The following is a 20,177-nucleotide window of genomic DNA, read 5'->3' as shown; positions in this document are numbered from 1 at the left end:
AATTAAAAAAATTATTTTACAGACCAAATGTAATAAAATAATCCATAAACTACAAAATCGCAGGTTCCCTGCGCAAATCAAGAACTTGATCTCCTCTTGTACGAACAACCTATAAATTAAGAAAATCATAAAGAACAATTCTAAACAATAATCAGATTTATGCAAAAATAATTTCAGATTATTCGCCCATAAATTTTGGGAAAAATTTCCCAAAACCCTTGTTTGCGCAAATCGGGTAGAACGCCTTCTGCCCATTTGCGTAGGTTTAGATCTCAAACAAATTGGTTCAAGATTTGAACCATGGCTCCGATACCCCTGAAGGGATGAGAGATCCATCGTATGGACGCCTAAATCTTGCGGAATAAGGGGGCGAATTTCAAAAATTTTTCTCTCCCTTCAACTGGGAATCACATTCCTTATTTAGAAAATCATATTTTCAATGATCAATCTTGAACCATAAATTGAACCAGATCTGAACCAAAAGGAGTAGGAGAGAAGTATACCTGGCATGTGAGCACTGCTTCCAATCAGTCCTTTCACAAAGGGTTGATATCAAGATCGAATCTTGATTTTTCCTACAAAGTTGGAGATCGAACTAGAGGTCTGGCGGCGATAGGAAGGAGGCGGCAAGAAAGAATTTCGCAGAGATTGCAAAAATCTTTCTTCTATGATTTCAACTCTGAAGACTAGAGGTCTTAGTGTTGTGTCTAAAGGCTGCTGCCCCCTCCTCCTTTTATAGGCTTAAAGGGATCAACTCCTAATCCCATTAGGAGTTGCTGATCCAAATCATATTTGGATCAGAAGTCCCTTTAAGTGATAAGGGAGAACCCCAATCTTATCTGTAGATTAGATCAGCCCTCTCCTAATCCTATTAGGAAGCTCCTAGATCTAAATCTTATTTAGATCTTGGACTCTCTGAGTGGATAGGGTCAAGGCCCTATCCTATCAACTGATTTAATCCCAGTTCCGCCCCTCATTTAAATTGATCAAATCAGCCCAATTCAAAATAGGCTTTAGGCCCATTAAGGTTGTGTGTTCACTTAGCCTTCCAAACTGCTACCCAGTTGAGCTTCCTTGTATGGCGTGGGACCCAAACATTGATCTACACATCATCTACATGGGTTCGACCCAGCTTTTGTTACAAGGCCTACCCTAATACACTGCTATGGACAGTGCACCCCTTAAAACCCATCACATGGGCTCTATTGGCCCAACACTTACCCTAAGTGGTCCCTGGGCCAAGCCACCTTGTAACACTCAGGGACTGTGAACAAATGCAAGATTAGCTCATCAGGTTTACCCTCAATGGACTTGCACTTAACCTCTTAGCCCATAATGATCAAACACTGCCCGACAAGAGAGGACCTCTCCCTCGGCTGCAAGGAACAGTGTTGCACTCTCTACTTATATGGACCCCGAGAATTAAAACCTTTTGCAAACATTTTAGAAACCATAATATATACACTTTTATATCTCATATAAAATATATTTTGCAAAACAAATCTCAACGATTGAAATCGATTGCCAAAAGTTTTGGTTTCCATCAGTGAGAGTGCATTCCCGATCATTACCTTTGTCCGACAAAGGCGCTGATCCTGTCACTATGATTACTCACTCAGATTAATTCTCAGACTGTCCCAACATACCTAGGTTTTGACCTCCGCTAATGATTTCACTGATTGGTACATCAAAGGTAGCCTAATCCGACACCCAGTGCAGTAACATAATTGAGTCTAGGGGTCGGGTGTAATTTTCCAGTTTTGCCCATTAATCTCCAAGGTCTAGGGCAATACTGAAAATCTAGTTCGGTTCAAAGATTCAATTAATCTTACACTGCATGTGCCTAGGGTCTCACCCTGGCAGCTGAGATAGGCCACCCCAACCGATTTGGTGCCACATCAGTGTCAGCTTTATCAGGATAGGTCTCCCCAGACCGACCCATTGGCTGTGAACATTCTAAACTAACACGAGTCTCATTAAGTGTCCAGTTTAAGGGTATTACACAGAAACATACCAAAGGAACATGAACCAAATATGTACTTTATTCATTTACAATAAACTCATAATGTACATCATTCTGATTGAAGCTAAGAGCCCATACTGATGGACTCAGGGATTCACTGTATTCAGTAGTGAATTCGGTCAGGGCTTGTAACATAGGTTAGGCTGAACCCATGTGGCTTATGTAGAGACCAATGATAGGGATCCACACCATACAAAGAGAGCCATGCTAGCCAGCATTAGAGGAAGTGAGCTTGAAAGTTTAATGGACCTAAAGCCCAATTTGAGCTAGGCTTAATATGATTAATTAAATACAGGGTGAATCTGGGTATGGATAAGCATAATAGGATAGGAGGATGAATATTATCCACTTGAAGAGTTTAGATCCAAATAGAGATTTGGATCAGGAAACTTCTAATTTGATTAGGAGTATCTGATCTTGATCTGCAGATAAGATAAGAGATTATCCTTATCACTTAAAGAGTTTGGATCCAAATAAAGGTTTGGATGAAGAAACTTTTACTGTTTTCTGCTTCCAGTTCTCTCTCTCTACTCTTGGAGCGATCAATGTTGGATGTTGATATTGTTTCTTGGTGGAAGAAACAATCCTGAAGCTGTTCTCATTACCCTATTCGATTCTTGTTGAAGAATCTGCAAGAACCACTTGCTGACCCTGCCTTACCCTAAGTTGTGTCATCTTCAGTGGATGAAGGATTTGGTACCCTCTTTGGGTGTTAACACCTACGTTGGGAGGAGCTTTTTTGCATGGACTCCGTATCAGGTTCCTCTTTCTAATCTTGGTTTTAGATTTGGTCCGGTTGTTTCAAGAATGAACATTGAAAAATGCAGTTTTTCTAAATTAGGGAATAGGATTCTTGGATGGGAAAAAGAAATTTTTGAAATTTCGCCGAGCCACCTTGCATGGTTTGGCCATCCATATGATGAATCTCCCATCCCTCTCCCAGTGATGATAAGTTTAGAAAATTGGAACCACTCTAAAAAGTTGGTTTCATCAAGTTTAACAGTAGTTATCGTACCACTGGAAATGTTTCCACTTCTCGAGAACACACTGGAAACCATCTATACATCCTTAGATGATTTCATAATCAATCAACACTTCTGCATCAACCAAAAGTGGCCCCAAATACTTAACCACATCTAAGGACCCAAGAAACTAGGCCACCACATGGTTAAGAGGCCAAAAAACTAAGTTGGCACCAAAATAGAGGGAGAAGAAAATCTCCCAAAAATTGTCTAGGGCTTAGAAAAATATGGGACCACTTCCCATTGCTCCCAAGGTAAAAAACGACCTGAATGGTCTAGGTTTTGCAGTAGAAAAACTGATCAAACAAAGTGTATAAGGCTTGACATAAAATCTGGATTTTTTGTGATTTTCTGCTTGAAAAATCTTCTAAAAATCATAGAAGCTTCGAATAAAGACAAGAGTTATACCAAAAATCTTCTGAAATCAGGGCAAATCAAACCATATATGATTCATGTATTGCTGCCGACACCTTTACGGACTACTGACGTCATCTGATGGCGGTCTGACGTCAGCAGTTGATCTCGTGAAAGAGAGTCAACAAGAAAGGTATTCCTAAGTGCCTACTCGCTTTGATACCAAGTTGGAAACTAGTGTTGTAAATCTAGAGTTTGTATGAAAAAGAAAGATATAAATGAGATGAAGAAGAGGAATGTGTTGAGTGGTGTGTTTTTTGTTACTATTCACACTCTCAAAAGACACTTTATATTTTGAAACAAGAAGTTACAAAGAGGCTCCTACTTGGGCGCCCAAATACAAAAAGAGTACAAAGGGAAGAGGTAAAGACTAAAAACACCCTTAAACTTTCTCAACAGAATCTAAATCTATTGGTGGTTATATTTTTACACTTGGTGTTGGAGTCGTGTCATAGAATTCCTCTAAACAAACTTGTACAACTAAGTTCACCATGGAATCTAAATTCATAACCTTGGAAAAGGATAGGACTAAAGCTGAATGGATGATAAATTTCTTAGTCGATATTCCTTTATGTAAAAAGCTAATTCCCTCTATTTCACTACATTTGATTGTTAGGCTACTATTGCTCGAGCAAAGAATAAGACCTATAATGGTAAAAATAAACATATCAGATCGAGATATAATACAGTGAAAAGATTGATTTCTGATGGGACAATATCCCTTGATTTTGTAAGGTTAGAAATAACCTGGTAGATCCTTTGACCAAAGCTCTTCCTAGGAAACTTTTGTTTGAATCTTCTATAGGTATGGGACTTATGCCTATTTTAGAAGTCTTTAGTGATGAGAACCCAATCTATGCAAGTGGAGATCCCATAAGCTAAGTTCATATGGGAAGAACAAAGTCACCCATTGTGCATTATAAATATTTATTTTGTCCCTATCTCATTTTAAAAGTGTTCGTTGCTTTTTGTTTAAGTGGCATACTCTTGATGAATCCTTTATTATTATCAATTTTATGTGATTAAGCAGCTCACGCTTATATTATTTATTTTGGACCTATGTGAACTTGGAGGTGAGGCCACCTCCTATGAAAACTTAGGTCGATTTTCTAATAAGCTCATGAAACTAGGATGATGCAGGGCCAAATTAGTGCCACCCCATTGAACATGTAGCAATTAGAAGCCAGTTGTGTGGATAGACAACTAATTAGTAGATCTATGATAAAGAAGACCAATTTAAAGGCTTAGTCCATCAGGCTTTTGTAGGTCTTGATTTGCATATCCTAAGTGTAGGTTCATAGTCCAAAAGAAACCTACATCATTGCAGTTCTGTGTTAGAATCTTCACTTGGTGTCACTTTCTGCTTTAAATTTTTGAATCATGTGGGGGATTGATTGTAGTAGGTTTAAGTGTTGTGATTCAAAAGTTTGGAAATGATAGTTTTGTCTTTTCAAAAACCTTTTTTGTCTTTTGGACTCCTTGCACACACCCACACTTGTTTCATGCTAACACAAGTCTATTTGACTTTTTTCAAATTTCAAAATTTTCCTCCACTCTTAAGCCATTTTTCATCTCCTAGCTTTGATTGAATCCCACTTGAGAAAATTATAGGAAAAGTGTTGAGCTTATTACTTGGAGATGGTCTTTGACTTATGGGGACCCAAATGGGGTTTATATACATACACACTCTCTTAGCTTGGTGGTGGTTAGAAATTTTCTTGCACACGCGCATGTCAAGGTGTTGTGTCTCTTACTGAAACAAATGGCTTTTCGTTTTCTTTTTTAATTCAAACAAGTATTTTTTTTTTCCGTTTTAAACAAACTGACTTTTCATTTGAATTTGCACCTCTCTGTCATAAGCTTTAATGTCATCTCTCAAAATAGTCGCCACTTTTCTTATTTGCATTGGTAAATCTATTTATAGCCATGCACGAACCTTATTCTGAATTCACTCATTTTGCATTCCATTTTCGAGTTGTGGGATTGCTGTTGTTCGTGAGATTCAGTATTCAGAGTGCATGGTTATTGAGTGCACTATTGAATCTTGGAGTAGAATGCTAGAATTCCTGTATTGCACCAAATTTGATCTCTGCTTAAAAATAATGTTTTAGATACGCATCAACCCATAAGTCATTCTAACTCTAATTACCTTTTTGTCCTCTACACACTCACAATAGCATCCCCGTTCACGTACAACGACTTGAGAGTAGGCTCCCCTCGCTTACCCCCCCCCCCCCCCCCAAAGAAGAGTGATCTTTTAAAGAGGGGTAATTGAAAATTAGATGCATGGGTTTAAGTTGAACAATGCAATTAATTTATTAAGATTTAATTAGATCAAAATGAACATTCATCTCCGTCTAATTGGAATCCACTTGAACATTCGTATTCTTTTTTTTTTTTTATAACTTACATAGGACCACCTTGTAATTTGCGGGTGGTTATACTTTTCCCCCCTAATCTTTTATTTACGATAAATACCCACCCTAAACTTGTAGTCATGCTTTTTAAAAATGATCCAGAGACCAAATCAGTCATTGGTCCGGTTCGTTGGTCCATTCTGACAAAAAATTAAAAAAATAAAAAAAAAACTATCAAAACCGTTCAAACGGTTTAAGCGGTCAAACGTCCAAATCGGCAGTTTACTAAACAAAATCATTAGTTTTGAACAAATTTCTGATTTTGGGGAAAACCGAAACTGGTCACCTAACCGATTCCCAGTTTTTCCCGTCCGATGACCGTCTGGTCCGATCTGGTTTTGAAAACCATGTTTTTACATTCCAACATTTGGCCCCTGCCATACTATCGTGTCGGTTCACTTCACAAAAGATTCTCATAATTTGTCAGTCTGCATTTAAACATTTTTAAAACCTAAAACTATCCTTACGTTACACCATTTTACAAAAAGTTGATAAAATACAAAAAAAAAAAAGTAGAAAAAGAGAAAAACAAAATAAAATATGAAAAAACAAAAAAATACAGAAGATACAACAAAAACTGAAAAATAAAACAAATTAAAAATTACGAAAAAGAAAACTAAAATTCAGGAGATACATGCCTATTTTCATTATTTTGATATTTTCTAATTTTTCTTCCCTCTCCACATTGAACTAAAAATGAATATTTTAGTTTTACCTTTAACCTGTACAAATACAAATTTGTACAATATAAATACATACAAAATACATAATTTTGCATTCTACATATTTTCATTTGTACTCCTTCCAAACCGAGCCTTAATCAATTTAAGCTTGTTAATAAAGCAGGGGTAAAAAAAAAAGTTTAGGGTGGATTTTTTTTGGGTACAAATTAAAGTATGGGGTGGGGGTAGTACCACCACAATCCGGATCTCCTGCCCACGAGAATCCTACCCACATCTACCCACAACACACTATCCCCCGTAAATTGGGAACATCTTCCCTTGCATAATACTATGCAAAGGATGAGATGTTCTCCATGTGTGGCTGCGATAAACATGGACAGAGTTCTCATGGGCAGAAGATTCGGACTCATACCACTAGGGGTGGATTCAAATGGAGCTGAATCGAATGGTATGAGGCTTGAGCTTGGCTCGAAATCATTCTATAAGGCTCGTGCTCGAGCTTGAATTCGGTTCGAGCTAGAACCTTGGACTCGAACTCGACTAGAATAAAAAATTCATAAGCTCAAACTCGGCTCGGCTCGAGCTCGATTTTGAGAAAAAATATTTTATAAAAATAAAAAATTATGTATAAAAATATTTGATATTTAAAAAATTAAGAATTCTAATAATTAATAATTATAACATTTTTATTATATATATTATTTTTTATATATATAATAAAAATATTTTTTATTCGAACGTCTTGCGAGCCTCAAAAGTGCTCGAACTCGTTTCATAATCAGCCAATAAATTGGACTCGAGATCGAACCCCTAAGTACCCCTATCCAAATACAGGTGGCAGACTGTAATTTAACCATTTTTTTGGGCATGAATATCTACAATCTACAGACTCAACACCACTCTGGCGGTTACTTAAAAATATCCGTCACATGTGAGCCCCACAGAAAGGGAGCTCTAATTCAAATCAAAATCAGCTAAAAGCAAAATTGCTATCTATACTTGGATTTCAGGATTTGGATTTGGATACTCTCTCTTTCTCAGTTTCGCGCCCCAAACAACTGCTTTATAGGGAAAGACTATTATTCTTAATAAAAATACCAATCGGACGCTTAGAACCAACCCTAGACAGATATGGACGGTTCAGATTCCAGTAACGACGCACACGCGATGATCCTGAGGTTACGCAGCATCACTCAGAAGGGAAAATTTGCAAACCTGTTCAGAGCGGAGAGGAGAGAAGGGAACGAGAATTCGAGAGTGCGAGACACAGCGATGCTGTGCTGTTTCACTACGGTGGTTACAATCGGTTAACAGACACCTGGATTCACCGAATTAATTAGGGTTAGGGTTTATCTCGCCTGACCAACGAAGAACCGTTTGTGTTGCTGGTATTTTTCTTTTTTTTTTTTTGTTTTTTATAAGGATCCAATCCTTGTGTATGCATGCCTTTCGTTGATTAAGGCGTTGCTTTTGGTCGGATTTGGTGATTTTCTGTGAATGGTATGATTGGTTTTTATTGAATTTCGTTAATGCTTGTGATATAGAATGCATGCTCTGAGGATGGTTATATTGGGTTGGGGTTTGAAACATTAGCTGTAACAGTTTAGAATTGCAGCTGGGTTGCAATTGAAAATTTGAGTTTTTCTCAGTTTTCGAATTACTGTTACACTTGTTTATTAATCTTTTTGAATCTCAATGATTTTTAGCAGCTTGGTACGATGCCTTTTGTTGGTATGGAAGGGGTAGAGGAGAGTTCCGGTCATCCCGAGCCTCCTGACCCTGACGTTCTTGAAATTGATCCAACTAATCGATATGTTCGGGTACGGTTTTGAATATTTTATTGCTAAATTTGTCTCCGGTAGCCTTTTTTTCAAAGGTTTTCTGACTAATTGATTTCATATTGTAACAGTATAAAGAAGTCCTGGGTAAAGGAGCTTACAAGACTGTGTATCCTTTTCTTTTATCAACAGCGCTGTTTTGTTTCTTTTTTCTTTTTTTCTCCTTTGGCAATTTTCAATTTATTTGGACTTGTTTTTTTTTTGCATTAATTTTTAATTTATTTAAACCTGTTAGTATATTTTAGTTCCTCTTGATTATTGTCTCAACCCTATCACTTCCATGCCTTCCTTAATTTTGTTAAAATTATAGCTACAAGGCATTTGATGAAGTTGATGGAATTGAAGTAGCTTGGAACCAAGTTCGGATTGATGATGTATTACAGTCACCAGAAGACTTAGAAAGACTTTATTCTGAAGTGCACCTCTTGAAGTCTCTAAAGCACAACAACATAATTAAATTCTACAATTCATGGATCGATGATTGTAATAAGACTGTGAACATCATTACTGAACTGTTCACCTCGGGTAGCTTGAGACGGTAAGTTTATTTTCGTTTTTTGTTTCCACATAATGGTTCTGTTTGTTGTTCTGTAACGAATTAGTAATTTGGTTATTTGATGCAATGCTTGACTTAGGTATCGTAAGAAACATAAGAAGGTTGACATGAAAGCCATGAAGGGGTGGGCAAGGCAGATCTTGATGGGTTTGAGTTATCTCCATGGACACAATCCACCAATTATACATAGAGACCTGAAATGTGATAACATCTTTATTAATGGTAACCATGGCGAAGTTAAGATTGGAGATCTGGGTTTGGCAACTGTTATGCAACAAGCCAATGCAAGAAGTGTGATTGGTATGCTCTTGTTTTTCCTGCTTTTTATTATCATGGCTAGTTTATGAATGGTACACATGGTAACAGAAATGAAGTAAGACTTTAAGCATCATTATGTATGTGTTTTCCCTCATGTCTTGCATTTGATGACTGACAAAGGACTCTTCTTGTGCATTCCTTGAGTATTTGTTTGTTTATTCTGTCATAGTAATATTTGAAGTTGGTCTTTGCAGGAACCCCTGAGTTTATGGCACCTGAGCTCTATGAAGAGGATTACAATGAGTTGGCTGATATATACTCTTTCGGAATGTGCATGTTGGAGATGGTAACATTTGAATACCCTTACAGTGAATGTAAAAACTCCGCTCAAATATATAAGAAAGTTTCATCTGTAAGTCAACTATAATAGAGACTTCTTCATTTCCATTAGCTTATAATGATTTACTGCTACACCCAACATTTAACTAACATCTCAATGCTTTTGTAGGGAATAAGGCCTGCTTCCCTTGCCAAGGTGAAAGATCTGCAAGTGAAAATGTTTATAGAGAAGTGTCTACTTCCTGCATCTCAAAGGTTGCCAGCAAAGGAGCTCTTGAAGGACCCTTTTCTTCAAGTGGATGGTTTTTCCAGGAATAGTCCACTACTACTTCCTGATATTGTTACACCCAGACTAGGGGCATTTGGGGACCGCTGTGTGCTCTCAGAGTTACCTACTAGTACACAGAAAATGCCTCTTCTCATGGAGGTTGATGCCAATGATGATGGTGAGCCACCTGCCGTTACATTCATTGAGAATTCTGTTGCTGGGGATTCCCGCTTCCCGTGTTTGGAGGTTCAGAGGACAAACAGTGGCAATGACTTCAAATTGAAAGGGGAGAGGAGTGACGAGAACTCTGTTTCACTAATCCTGCGGATTGCTGATCAGAGTGGTAAACATAATGCTAATTTAACTTTTAGTGCTCATATTCATTGTTAGACTCATATCTTTAGATTTATGGGTAGATGCCTAATTTTCCTGCTCTTGATGCAGGACGTGTAAGGAATATTCATTTCCTGTTTTATCTCAACAGTGACACAGCCCTTTCAGTCTCTAGTGAAATGGTTGAGCAACTAGAACTAGCTGATCAGAATGTTATGTTTATAGCTGAGTTGATTGATTTGTTATTAATAAACTTGGTACCCAATTGGAAGCCTTGTGTTCCCATTCATCAGCTGCTTGCTCTGAATGGGATCCAAAGCCCAAATGGTCATAGAAAATATCAATTACTTCAACATGGAGAAAGTTCAGCTCAATCATTTCAAAATGATCTGGAAGCTGCCAACCATTCAAGTCTTCTGGCTTGTCAAGATTCTAGTTCTGTCAAAGGATCCACTCAGCCAATGAATGAAGTTGTGGACCATGGAAACCTCGATGAAATTATGTCTTTTCCTGATTTTGGTTTTCGGAATACATCCACTGTGGATGATCAAAGTTCTGGGGTTTCATTAATTTCTGCAGTTTCTACTGAAGGAAATGGAAGGAAGTACCCCATCACCAGGTGTATGACTCCGGAGTCTGAGTGTATGGATTACAATGAATATGAGATGAAAAGAGAAGTTTTAGAATCCCTATCTGAAATTGAAATGGGTGCCTGCATTGGTGACAAAGATACTTGTATCAACACAAGGAGTGTTAACTTGCCAACCTTTTCAAGTTATCCAAACAATTCTTCCACACTGGCTTTAGCTGACCAGGATGTTGATGAGGAGATAAGAATGGAATTAGAAATGATTGAATTGCAGTACCAGGAAGCAATTAAGCATATCTCCAAGAAAAGACATGTAGCTATTATGGAGGCTAAAAAGAGGTTGTCACAGAAGAAAATAACACCATTTCAGTAGTTTGCTGCTTTAGTTTTCTGTTTTATGGCTCTTCCTTGCAGATGTAGAAAACCCATTTATTAAAGAGAATTTTACTTGTGGAAAATTTGTATTTGTTTTTTTTTTTGGTACAAATTCCCCACCTTGAGGAAAATCGTAGCCTATGATTTATTCTGGAGAGAATATACTGTCCAACCTTGTTCTGTGCCTTTAATTATTAATGATTTTTAAGCTATGCTGACAGTGACTTTACCCTTGGAAAATGTAACTCTTTCTTTGCCCCATCCACCCATAACTTACCAAAAAGAATTGTGGCACAAAAAATTCCAACGGACCAGTTTCTGATTGAAAGGTAGCTCCTTTCATTTGCATGTGGAATTTAATTTTCAGTATCTCATTCCTGTGCTACTGGTGCATTTAGAAGTTAACAAAATAACGAAATAAAATTTGCAGCTAAGTTGTCTTGACTCAGATGGATCCTTTCCAAGAAGTGGAAGTAGAGTTGCTGTCAAAGACCATGAGCTTGAGGTAACCTATGACATTGTATTTTTTTTTTGAGGATTATCACCTATGACATTGTTGTCAAGGCAGTTAGGCGATTCTGGGTGACATTGGGGCACCTAGTTGCCTAGGCAATAAAAATTTTCTAATATAAGTAACTAAAAAACTAACTCATTTATCAAAAAAAAAGTAACCAACTTTTTGCTAGTTCCTTAGTTTTATATATCATTCAGCATGCATATTAATTGAAAAAATGGAAATTCTCTCTATTAAGAACATTAAATTTCCTCTAAAACTTAGTTAATCATCATTTCGAAAAGATAAAAAATCTTTTAGATATATTAATTTCAATATTTTCAAAAATAGTATTACTATAATTAGTATTTTATAGAGCAACTTCTTATCAATCAGCAACTAAAGAAGGTTATTAACTTTATATGATAAAAATTCAAGATGAAAAGTAAAAATAGAAAATAGAAAACAAGGATGAAATTTTTATTTTATTTAATCGAAGATAGAGAGAATAAATAACAAACAAAAAAACACCCCCTCTATACTTTATTCTTTCTTTATTTCCTTCTTTTTCTCTCCTCAGAACTGTTTGATCTTATAAAATTCAATAGTAAAACATTAAAACAAAGTATAAGTGATAATAGAATGTGTTAACACACATATTAATAAGATGTAGTAATATAAATGATATTATAATAATGCACTGGCCTTGTCATTTTTGTCACCTGGACAGGCGCCTAGTTGCTACAAGTGAAGGCATTTGGGCAAGGCACCGGTGCCTCGGCGATGCCTTGACAACTATCTTGTATGCCAAATTCACTAGATGCCCCTTGCTGTCATTTTCTATGTTTTTTTGTCACTTTAACCTCTTTAAGCATTTATTAAATGGCTATGCTGATACAAAAACAGATGATCATCAAGATTATCAACACTGCAGCAGTATTTAGTCCCTTGCCCTGCAAGTTCAAGGCATGGTGAAGTTTGAGCACTACAAAATGTCTTTGTTGCAAGTGGAGACTGTCAATGATTACAGTATCAATTGTTGCAAGGAATAGAGCCATACTCTTGTAGGCATTTTGCTCAGGTGCTTTCTTATCACAAAAATATTAGGGTCATACTAAAAGGTATTTCTTTCTTTGATTTTGTGATGTTCATAATTTTATTCTTTATTATTTATCTCTTCCTTTCTTTCATTGGATCTGGTTTTGCTACTTGACAGTTTACAGAAATGGGTTGATCTAAACTTACAAAATTTCATTATATAAATTTCCACAACACAAGGTATGTGAAATGCCTCAATGAAGTGATAATTCACAAACACAAGTTTCATTAACCACTGCATAAATTTGCATCTAGGTAAAACTGTTACTGAAATATGGATACTAAATATCAGCTACCTGATTTAAAAGTCCATTACCCAATTTTGGTCCCAGCTATTTGGGGTCTTGGGAAGAGTGGAATGGAATGGTCCTAACCTTTAGCATTTTTCAAACAAAGTAGCCACCCTCAGACTCGAACATGTCTTCTTACTCTTGCCAGTCCTAGATTTTGCCATTGCACCTTGGTATGTCCCCTATTCACTACCTAATTTCACTTTCAATTTTTATTTCTACTTGATGAAACTTTATTTGATTGGCTAGGTGAAATTTTTCTCCAAATGGAAGTAACATTCTCCACAGATCTTCATCTTGAACTTGTATGAATTCAGTTAGTGCTTTGCAAAAGAAAGAAAACTTGTATACACAGAGTAGCAACGCAAGGTGTGGGGGGTTATGGGTTGGGGGATTGGCTACCCCCATTGTGGAGCCCTTCAAAAGAAAAAAAAAAAATAGAGTAGCAACAGAAAACGCAAGAGCCAAAGGAAGCTATCATAAATATAATATTGCTGAAAGTGGTGCATTGATTAAAATTCTTAGATGCATTTGATCCCTTCTCCATAGATGATATCTTCAAAAGGTGGCAGCATATGGCACATTCATCATCCTACAACCCCATCACTCAGGTGGATCGGAATTAACCAGTGTTAAAACTCGTCAAACTCAATTGTGATGGATGTAGTACGGGTAATCCTGAAGTTCTGGCACGTAGATCTGGGGCTATTTATATTCAGTTATTAGCTTCCCTATATGGGTTGAAGTTGGGCAGATCCCTTGAATTTCAGGAATGTGGCAGTGGAAGGTGACTTTCAAGTTGTAGTGGTATGGCTGAAAGCCAATTTCTGCATCTTGGTTGTATAGGCTCATTATGAGGAAGTGGCTAACTTGGCTAGGGAGCAATGATCTGCCTTCAAATGAGTTTCAACATTCACAAAGAGTTCGGTTGATTCATTGGCCAAAGTAGTGAACAGAGGTCACCTATTTTGAGAAAATGTTTCATAATGGGTGATATAGTTTGTATTAGCTTTGTCAGATTAACGACTAGCCTAACATCTTTGGGGCTCTAGCTTCTGTTGTACATATATTATTCTTTAACTCTTAATCAATAAAACTTTTACTGTTGTCCGTAAAAAAATATAGACAGAATGTAGGATAACATACAGAGCATAAAATTGTTTTTTGTGTGCCTAATGACCTGAAGCACTAAAATGAGACAATTATCCTTTGCTCAGATCAGTTCATGCACTTTATGTGGCTAGAACATGTCTTGAAAAGATTAATCTTGTCATCTGGTTTCTTTTAACTATGATAAATTTTAAAACTCACTAGTATTTTTGATAAATTTTACCTGATTGGTTGACACATTTATGATACTGGTTGATTGTTTATATATATTTATATATTCCCTGTGTATTTAGGAAACTACTTAAATGTATCCTGAACTTTCAAATCCTACTTATATATACCTTGTTGACCTTTCAAACGTTAAATCTAATGGATAATTTGTAAAAGACAAAAATGTCCTTTACTGTTCATTAAATTTTCAAAGCATGCCATATTCTTTCTTTTTGTTGAACCCCTTCCACAAAGCCTTGAACCGATAGAACCATTAATTAGTTTCCTAAAAAAGTTCAGAGAAACTCTCTTGTACAGTCATTCTACAATTTTCAGCCCTTAAACACCACCATAGAGTCCTCTGAAAATAGAAAGAAGAGGGTTGTCAGTATTTGAAATTTGAAATGTTCCTTTCTGGTAACTTGGGTCAGCTGGGTCTTTCACCTCTACGCTGCTATGTTATTACCACGTCAAGGTCCAAAGTATGTGGAGAATGTCATTGCATCGTCGGTTCAAACGGAGTTGATTTTTGCTCCTCCATGGAAGCAGGCAACACATCTCTGCTACAGTATTTTGCAGCGTAAACGACATATGTGGTGGGTAACAACACAGGGTGGGTAACAACACATCCCTTTTGTTCTCAAGGCCTGTGCCGTGTGGTGACTTGGGGGGCTTTGTCAGCAAACTGGCTTGGGGCATCTTGTTGATCATGGTGGCTGCCGCTCCCGCTTCCATTCTAATAATCTAATAGAGCTGCCGCTTTTGAGAGAAAAAAGGGTAAAAAGGGAATTATAAAAGAATTTAACAATGTACCAAACCTCTCTAACAATTTTTTTTAACAGATGGCTTATTAGTGTAATAGTGTTACGTGGGTCATCCTATGAGGTATGATATATTTAAGTAGTTTCTTAAATATATCGTTTTCTTCATATTAAAAAGAAAATCGTGGTGGGCCCCCTTCCTGCACTTTAGTGCCTTATCGGCAAGGCCCGTTACAGTGTGGATGACACCACAAAAGTGGGACATGCCGGGCCACATTACATTACACTTACACCTATACCCAACACAAGTTGAAGCCGAAGATCAATGCCTTCTTGCATAAAACAGGGGGTAGAGGTTTCATTGTGTTCTCCGTCTAGTGAAAACCATGATCAAAACATTTCTTGACATTATCTGAATTCAACTTCTTTCTTTTTTGGGGTTTTTATTGTTTAGTTCACCCATAGCTTTAGCACAGAATGAATTAAAATTCAAGGGGGTAGAGCTCTTCATGGGTTGGATTGGGTTGGTTTAATAGATTTTTTTTTTCAATCGACCCGATGTGGTCAGATTACTCAAAGAGTAAACCGAAATCGACATGCTATTAAGCAAAACCGATCCAAACATGAAGGGTTGGTTTGGGTTGTGATGTAGCACGATCCGGGCACTTCTACCTGGCTGTTGATTGGCTCATTGTTGGCAACGAACGGCACTTAAGAAGATGAAGAAGAAGGATTCCTGGGGATTTGCCCGACGAGAATACTCCGAAGCTTAAGTTAGAACGCTGGAGAGGAAGGAGAGAGAGTATAAAAGGCTAAGAGTGTAGATTGCGCTGGATCACTATGTCTCGAGATTAGCTCGTGAGCAAGTAAGAGTGCAAGTTCAGATCTAATTCGAGAGAGAGTATGTTTCTCCGCTTAAAGGGCTTTTATAGGGGCATTCTTGTCAAATCAGGCATAACCGCCACTGGGCTCCTGTCGTAGTCGTTACCTGTCAGGGTTACGCAGGTGATCGTTACAACGTACTACCCGCTTGGCTGAGTGACATGCCTTTGAAGGGATAGGCACGCCACCATCTGTCGAGAGACGTGGGGCAGACTTTCAATCGGACAGGGACTGCATCATCAGTCGAGAGACGTGGCGCAGCCTGATGAGTACGGTCTTGTCAGATGGAAGCTTCTTGAGAGCGTCGCATCAGAGTCGCAAGTTACTTCGTAGCGGGCTATCCTTGTCGCGAGCTACTTTGTAGCAAGCTCTTAGGGGTACCTCGAGATAACCCTTATCAAGGTTGGTCTTTGGGGCAGTTCTTCTGCCTAGGTGCTGGAGCGAGCTTGTTTCCCTAGCTCGCGAGCTGAGATAACCCTTGAGAGCGTCGCATCAGAGTCGCAAGTACTTCGTAGCGGGCTATCCTTGTCGCGAGCTACTTTGTAGCAAGCTCTTAGGGGTACCTCGAGATAACCCTTATCAAGGTTGGTATTTGGGGCAGTTCTTCTGCCTAGGTGCTGGAGCGAGCTTGTTTCCCTAGCTCGCGAGCTGAAATAATCTTGGAGTATTCCCTTCTCAGTAGCTTGGGGGATCTGGAGCTCGCGTTGTAGCGAGCTCCCCCTATAGAGAGCTATGACGTAGTGAGCTGTTCTATAGAGTCGTTACTTGGTCACGGTCAAGCCAGGCTACTGAGCTGTTGCTCGTGCTGAGTCAGGTCCATGTGTCATCATCTCAGTAGGTCGGGTCAAATCATCCTCCATCAATTGCCCCCATTCCTCGAGGTAAGAGTGTTTCCTTAGCGCGAGGAGTTCATGGAGTGTGACGGATTGATTTGACCGAAATTCAAACTTGATTGACTGCTCATATTAAATGCATGCGCGAGAATCAGGGGATTTTCTGACTTTTTGAATATCGAAAATGTGCTAAAGCGGCTCTTAACTCCGGATGTCGTGCAGCCGTCATTACCTCAATCATGGGATACGTGCAACCAGTCACATTTCAATTTCAGATGGCGTGCGATCAGTTTGATTGCGAACCGTCGGATCTACTTCGATCTGGGCCATTGATTCGGGGGTACAGTGACTATAAATAGGACCCCCTGGGCCTCATTTCCTTTCATGCCATCTTGCTGTCTTTAGATTCTGAGGTCGCGCATTCATCTAGTCTACTCGAGTTCCTCAGTTTATATTGTTTCGTCTTTTCTGGTGAGTCCCAATCACTGTCAACCATGTCTGGGTACCCATACCATACCTACCACCGGGGCGATAACCAGGACGACGATACTCCCTTGATCTCGGGGGGAGCTTGGGAGCAGGTCCCGGAGGCTCGGGAGACCTCTAGTGATGTAGCATCTACTTCCCGGGGGAGGGAGCTTGACACTTCGGCCCTTCCTCCATGACGGCGGAGAGACTCAGGTCTCTAATCCGCTATTTTCACCTCCCTGGGGACCTGGTCTATAGCCTCCTCACTGGCAACTTCCCTTGGGAGCATGGCCCCAATGACATAGTTATCTTCCAAGAACAGCTCGAGGTTGGCCTTGTCTCCCCCTGCACCCCTTAATAGTGGAGGTGCTAAATCATTTTAGCGTCACCATCGATCAACTTCATCCTAACACTATTCGGAACATGGTTGTGACTATATCTTTGTGTTAAGAGTACTGTCTTCCTTTGAACCTTGACATTTTTGCCTCTATTCTTTGTATAAAAAATGCCACTCCTGGGGTTCCACCAGAGAGGCGCTTTTACTACTTCTCTCCCCGTCGTGGCTATAAGTTCTTGTGCGAGCTACCGAATAAGATCCCCGCTCGGAAGCGGGATTGTTTTGTGGTTCGTAACCCCGAGGGGTGGCCTTTCCCCACTTCTTGGAGGGGTGCCATCCAGGACCCCGTGGCCGAGCTGGACCCCAAAACTCGAAAAATGATGTTGTCCTGGGCATCGGTAGGCTTCCTCTGTTTGGACTACTTGACCGAGGAGAAGCTTGTGTAGGCCGACCTAAGTCCGGGTAGGTTGTCCTTTTAGGTCGCGTAGTGCCTTGTAGTAAAATTGTGTATATACATGTACTCTATTCCTTCTCAGTCATTTCCCTACCCACGGTTCTCGGTGGGGAATTGGGAGGGCGTGAATTACTTCGTTGTGGCTCGTCGGAGGAGCCGGAGAGCGATCTGCAACGAAGAGGTCGCTAAGTGGGGGGTGATGGAGCCTGGGGATCTTTCCGCGCTCACCGCCTCTCACTATATGGTGGTAAGTGATCCTTCTCTTTTCCTTCGTCTTTCACTTCCTTTTGTTGCCCCTTATTCCAATCTCTTGTTGGTAGGTGAACACCACTATACACACCATGGCCCTCCGGACGCACGTCCACTTCTGCGATGCTCGTAACTAGAAGGTCAATGTTCAGAAGCTCCAGGGCAAGCTTGACCGGACTCAGGGCGAGCTCCTTCACACTCGCAAGGGGAGCGAGTCCCAGGAGCTGCTCGTCTGAGACCAGGAGGCGCAGATTGCCAGGCTTTCTGAACAGAGCGCGTGCTATAGGGAGGAGTCATCAAGGGTGGCAGTGGAGAGGGAGCTCCTTCGCCAACAGGTTTGGGACTTGGAGTTCACTCTTCTGGACCGAACTCGGAACTTCAACAACATGGTGGAGGCCGAGCGGGAGAGAGCGGTCTAGGACTTCAAGGACTCCCAAGAGTATCACGACCTCCAGGTGGAGTATGGTTCGAGCTCGTACCGCTCTAGATTCAAGCTCTGCTGCTGGTTGGTCCGAAAGAAATTTATCGGGCTCAATCTTGACGGCATCACTATGAAGGGCCTGTCTCCCAAGATGGTGGACCTTGCAGAGGAAGAAGCACCTGACTCCCCGGAGGATGAGGACGAGGTGGAGGTGGACCCCTAAGGCTGGTGGCGTCGATTTTTTGCTTTGATTTCTGGTGGCTCCCGGGTGCCATAAACTCAGTCTTGAAAAGATCATTGTTGGGCGGTTGTGCCCTTTTTACCTTCTATTGAACTTTCTCGAGCTGTTTTGCTCGTTTTTTTTTTGAAACAGTAATGAAATTTCTTTTCTTCTTCTAAGTATGGTGTGCTCTTTTTATTTTTGCTAAAGCGATTTCATCACTTTGAGCTATTAGGGCTATATACCCGAAATAGGACCTTTCGGCAGTTACGTTTAAGGCATCCCTATAGTATACCGTGGAGTGGTTACCATGTATGCCTAAACTATACGTTTGTTGCTTATACCTTAGTTCAACCAATGTGCTGAGAAGAGCCATGTTTCGTGGGGTTTAAACCTGAGCTGCTTACGCCTCTGATATTTCACACTTTGCCTTCGCCATTGAAGCGACGAAGTCTTTCCTGCTGCCGAGGTCTTTGTTAGCTCGGTGTTTTAGCCCTTAGGTTGAGGGGGTGACATAGTCTGCCCTTGAAGTTTGCTCATGCCATGGAGGCGACTAGGTCTTGTTGCATCGAGGTTGTGTTAGCTCGACATTTTGGCCCTTTGGCTCTGGGAGTGACTCATTGTCTACTCAGTAGTTCGCCCATGCCATAGAGGCGACTGGGTCTTATTGCACTGAGGTCGTGTTGGCTCGGCATTTTGGCTCTTAGGCTCTGGGAGTGACTCATGGTCTACTTAGTAGTTATAGGTAATATTGCCTTAAGTTGACAATATTCCATGCCCGAGGTACTTGTTTCCCTTCAAGGGTTTCGAGCTTGTACGTTCCTTCCCTGAGAACTCGTTTCATTCGGTAAGGTCCTTCCCAATTCCGTCCGAGCTTACCAACGCTAGTCTTAGGTACCATAATTTTTTGAAGGACTAAGTCGCCAATGCGGAGGTTTCACTTCTTGACCCTGGTGTTATAGTATCGAGCTAATCTTTGTTGATAAGCTCGTCTTGATATATGCAAGGTCCCTTACTTCGTCGAGTCGAGTAGGTTGAGGTTGGTACGTAGCTCGTCTTCTTTTGCCTTGTCGTCGTACACTTCCAGTCGTAGCGAGGGAACCTCAATCTCAGCTGGGATGACTGCTTCGGTGCCATAGGTGAGGTTGAAGGGAGTTTCTTCTGTGGCAGTCTTTTCTGTGGTTTGGTAAGCCCATAGAACGCTGGGTAGCTCGTCTATCCACAGTCCTATAGCTC

At 39.9% G+C, this 20,177-nt stretch overlaps 1 protein-coding gene and 1 long non-coding RNA gene across 5 annotated transcripts; both read left to right on the top strand.

The window, feature by feature from the left end:
• The first annotated feature begins 7,459 nt into the window (after window positions 1-7,459).
• Window positions 7,460-11,355, top strand: LOC148876200 (putative serine/threonine-protein kinase WNK6). Of its 4 annotated transcripts, none has more exons than XM_088966318.1 (8): window positions 7,460-7,947; window positions 8,266-8,379; window positions 8,469-8,506; window positions 8,708-8,935; window positions 9,033-9,253; window positions 9,466-9,623; window positions 9,720-10,161; window positions 10,263-11,355. In XM_088966318.1, the coding sequence occupies exons 2-8, from the start codon at window positions 8,278-8,280 to the stop codon at window positions 11,111-11,113; spliced, it is 2,040 nt and encodes a 679-aa protein (XP_088822444.1). In that variant the 5' UTR covers window positions 7,460-7,947; window positions 8,266-8,277; the 3' UTR covers window positions 11,114-11,355. The 4 variants fall into 4 exon arrangements, with proteins under 4 accessions (XP_088822444.1, XP_088822443.1, XP_088822445.1 ...); XM_088966317.1 differs by having other exon boundaries at window positions 7,502-7,947; window positions 8,269-8,379; XM_088966319.1 differs by having other exon boundaries at window positions 7,781-8,059; window positions 8,269-8,379.
• Window positions 11,356-11,481: 126 nt separating this feature from the next.
• LOC148876199 (uncharacterized) lies at window positions 11,482-12,654 on the top strand. Its single transcript, XR_016105625.1, has 3 exons — window positions 11,482-11,620; window positions 12,339-12,410; window positions 12,515-12,654. It is a non-coding gene; the product is annotated as an uncharacterized LOC148876199 (long non-coding RNA).
• The last annotated feature ends 7,523 nt before the right edge of the window (window positions 12,655-20,177 follow it).

This window comes from Nelumbo lutea, chromosome 1 (assembly GCF_056320005.1).
Source record: "Nelumbo lutea isolate HS-2025 chromosome 1, American lotus-T2T, whole genome shotgun sequence".
Lineage (NCBI taxonomy): Eukaryota > Viridiplantae > Streptophyta > Magnoliopsida > Proteales > Nelumbonaceae > Nelumbo > Nelumbo lutea.
The sequence above is the reverse complement of the archived record's forward strand: the minus strand, read 5'-3'. Positions and strand labels throughout refer to the sequence as shown.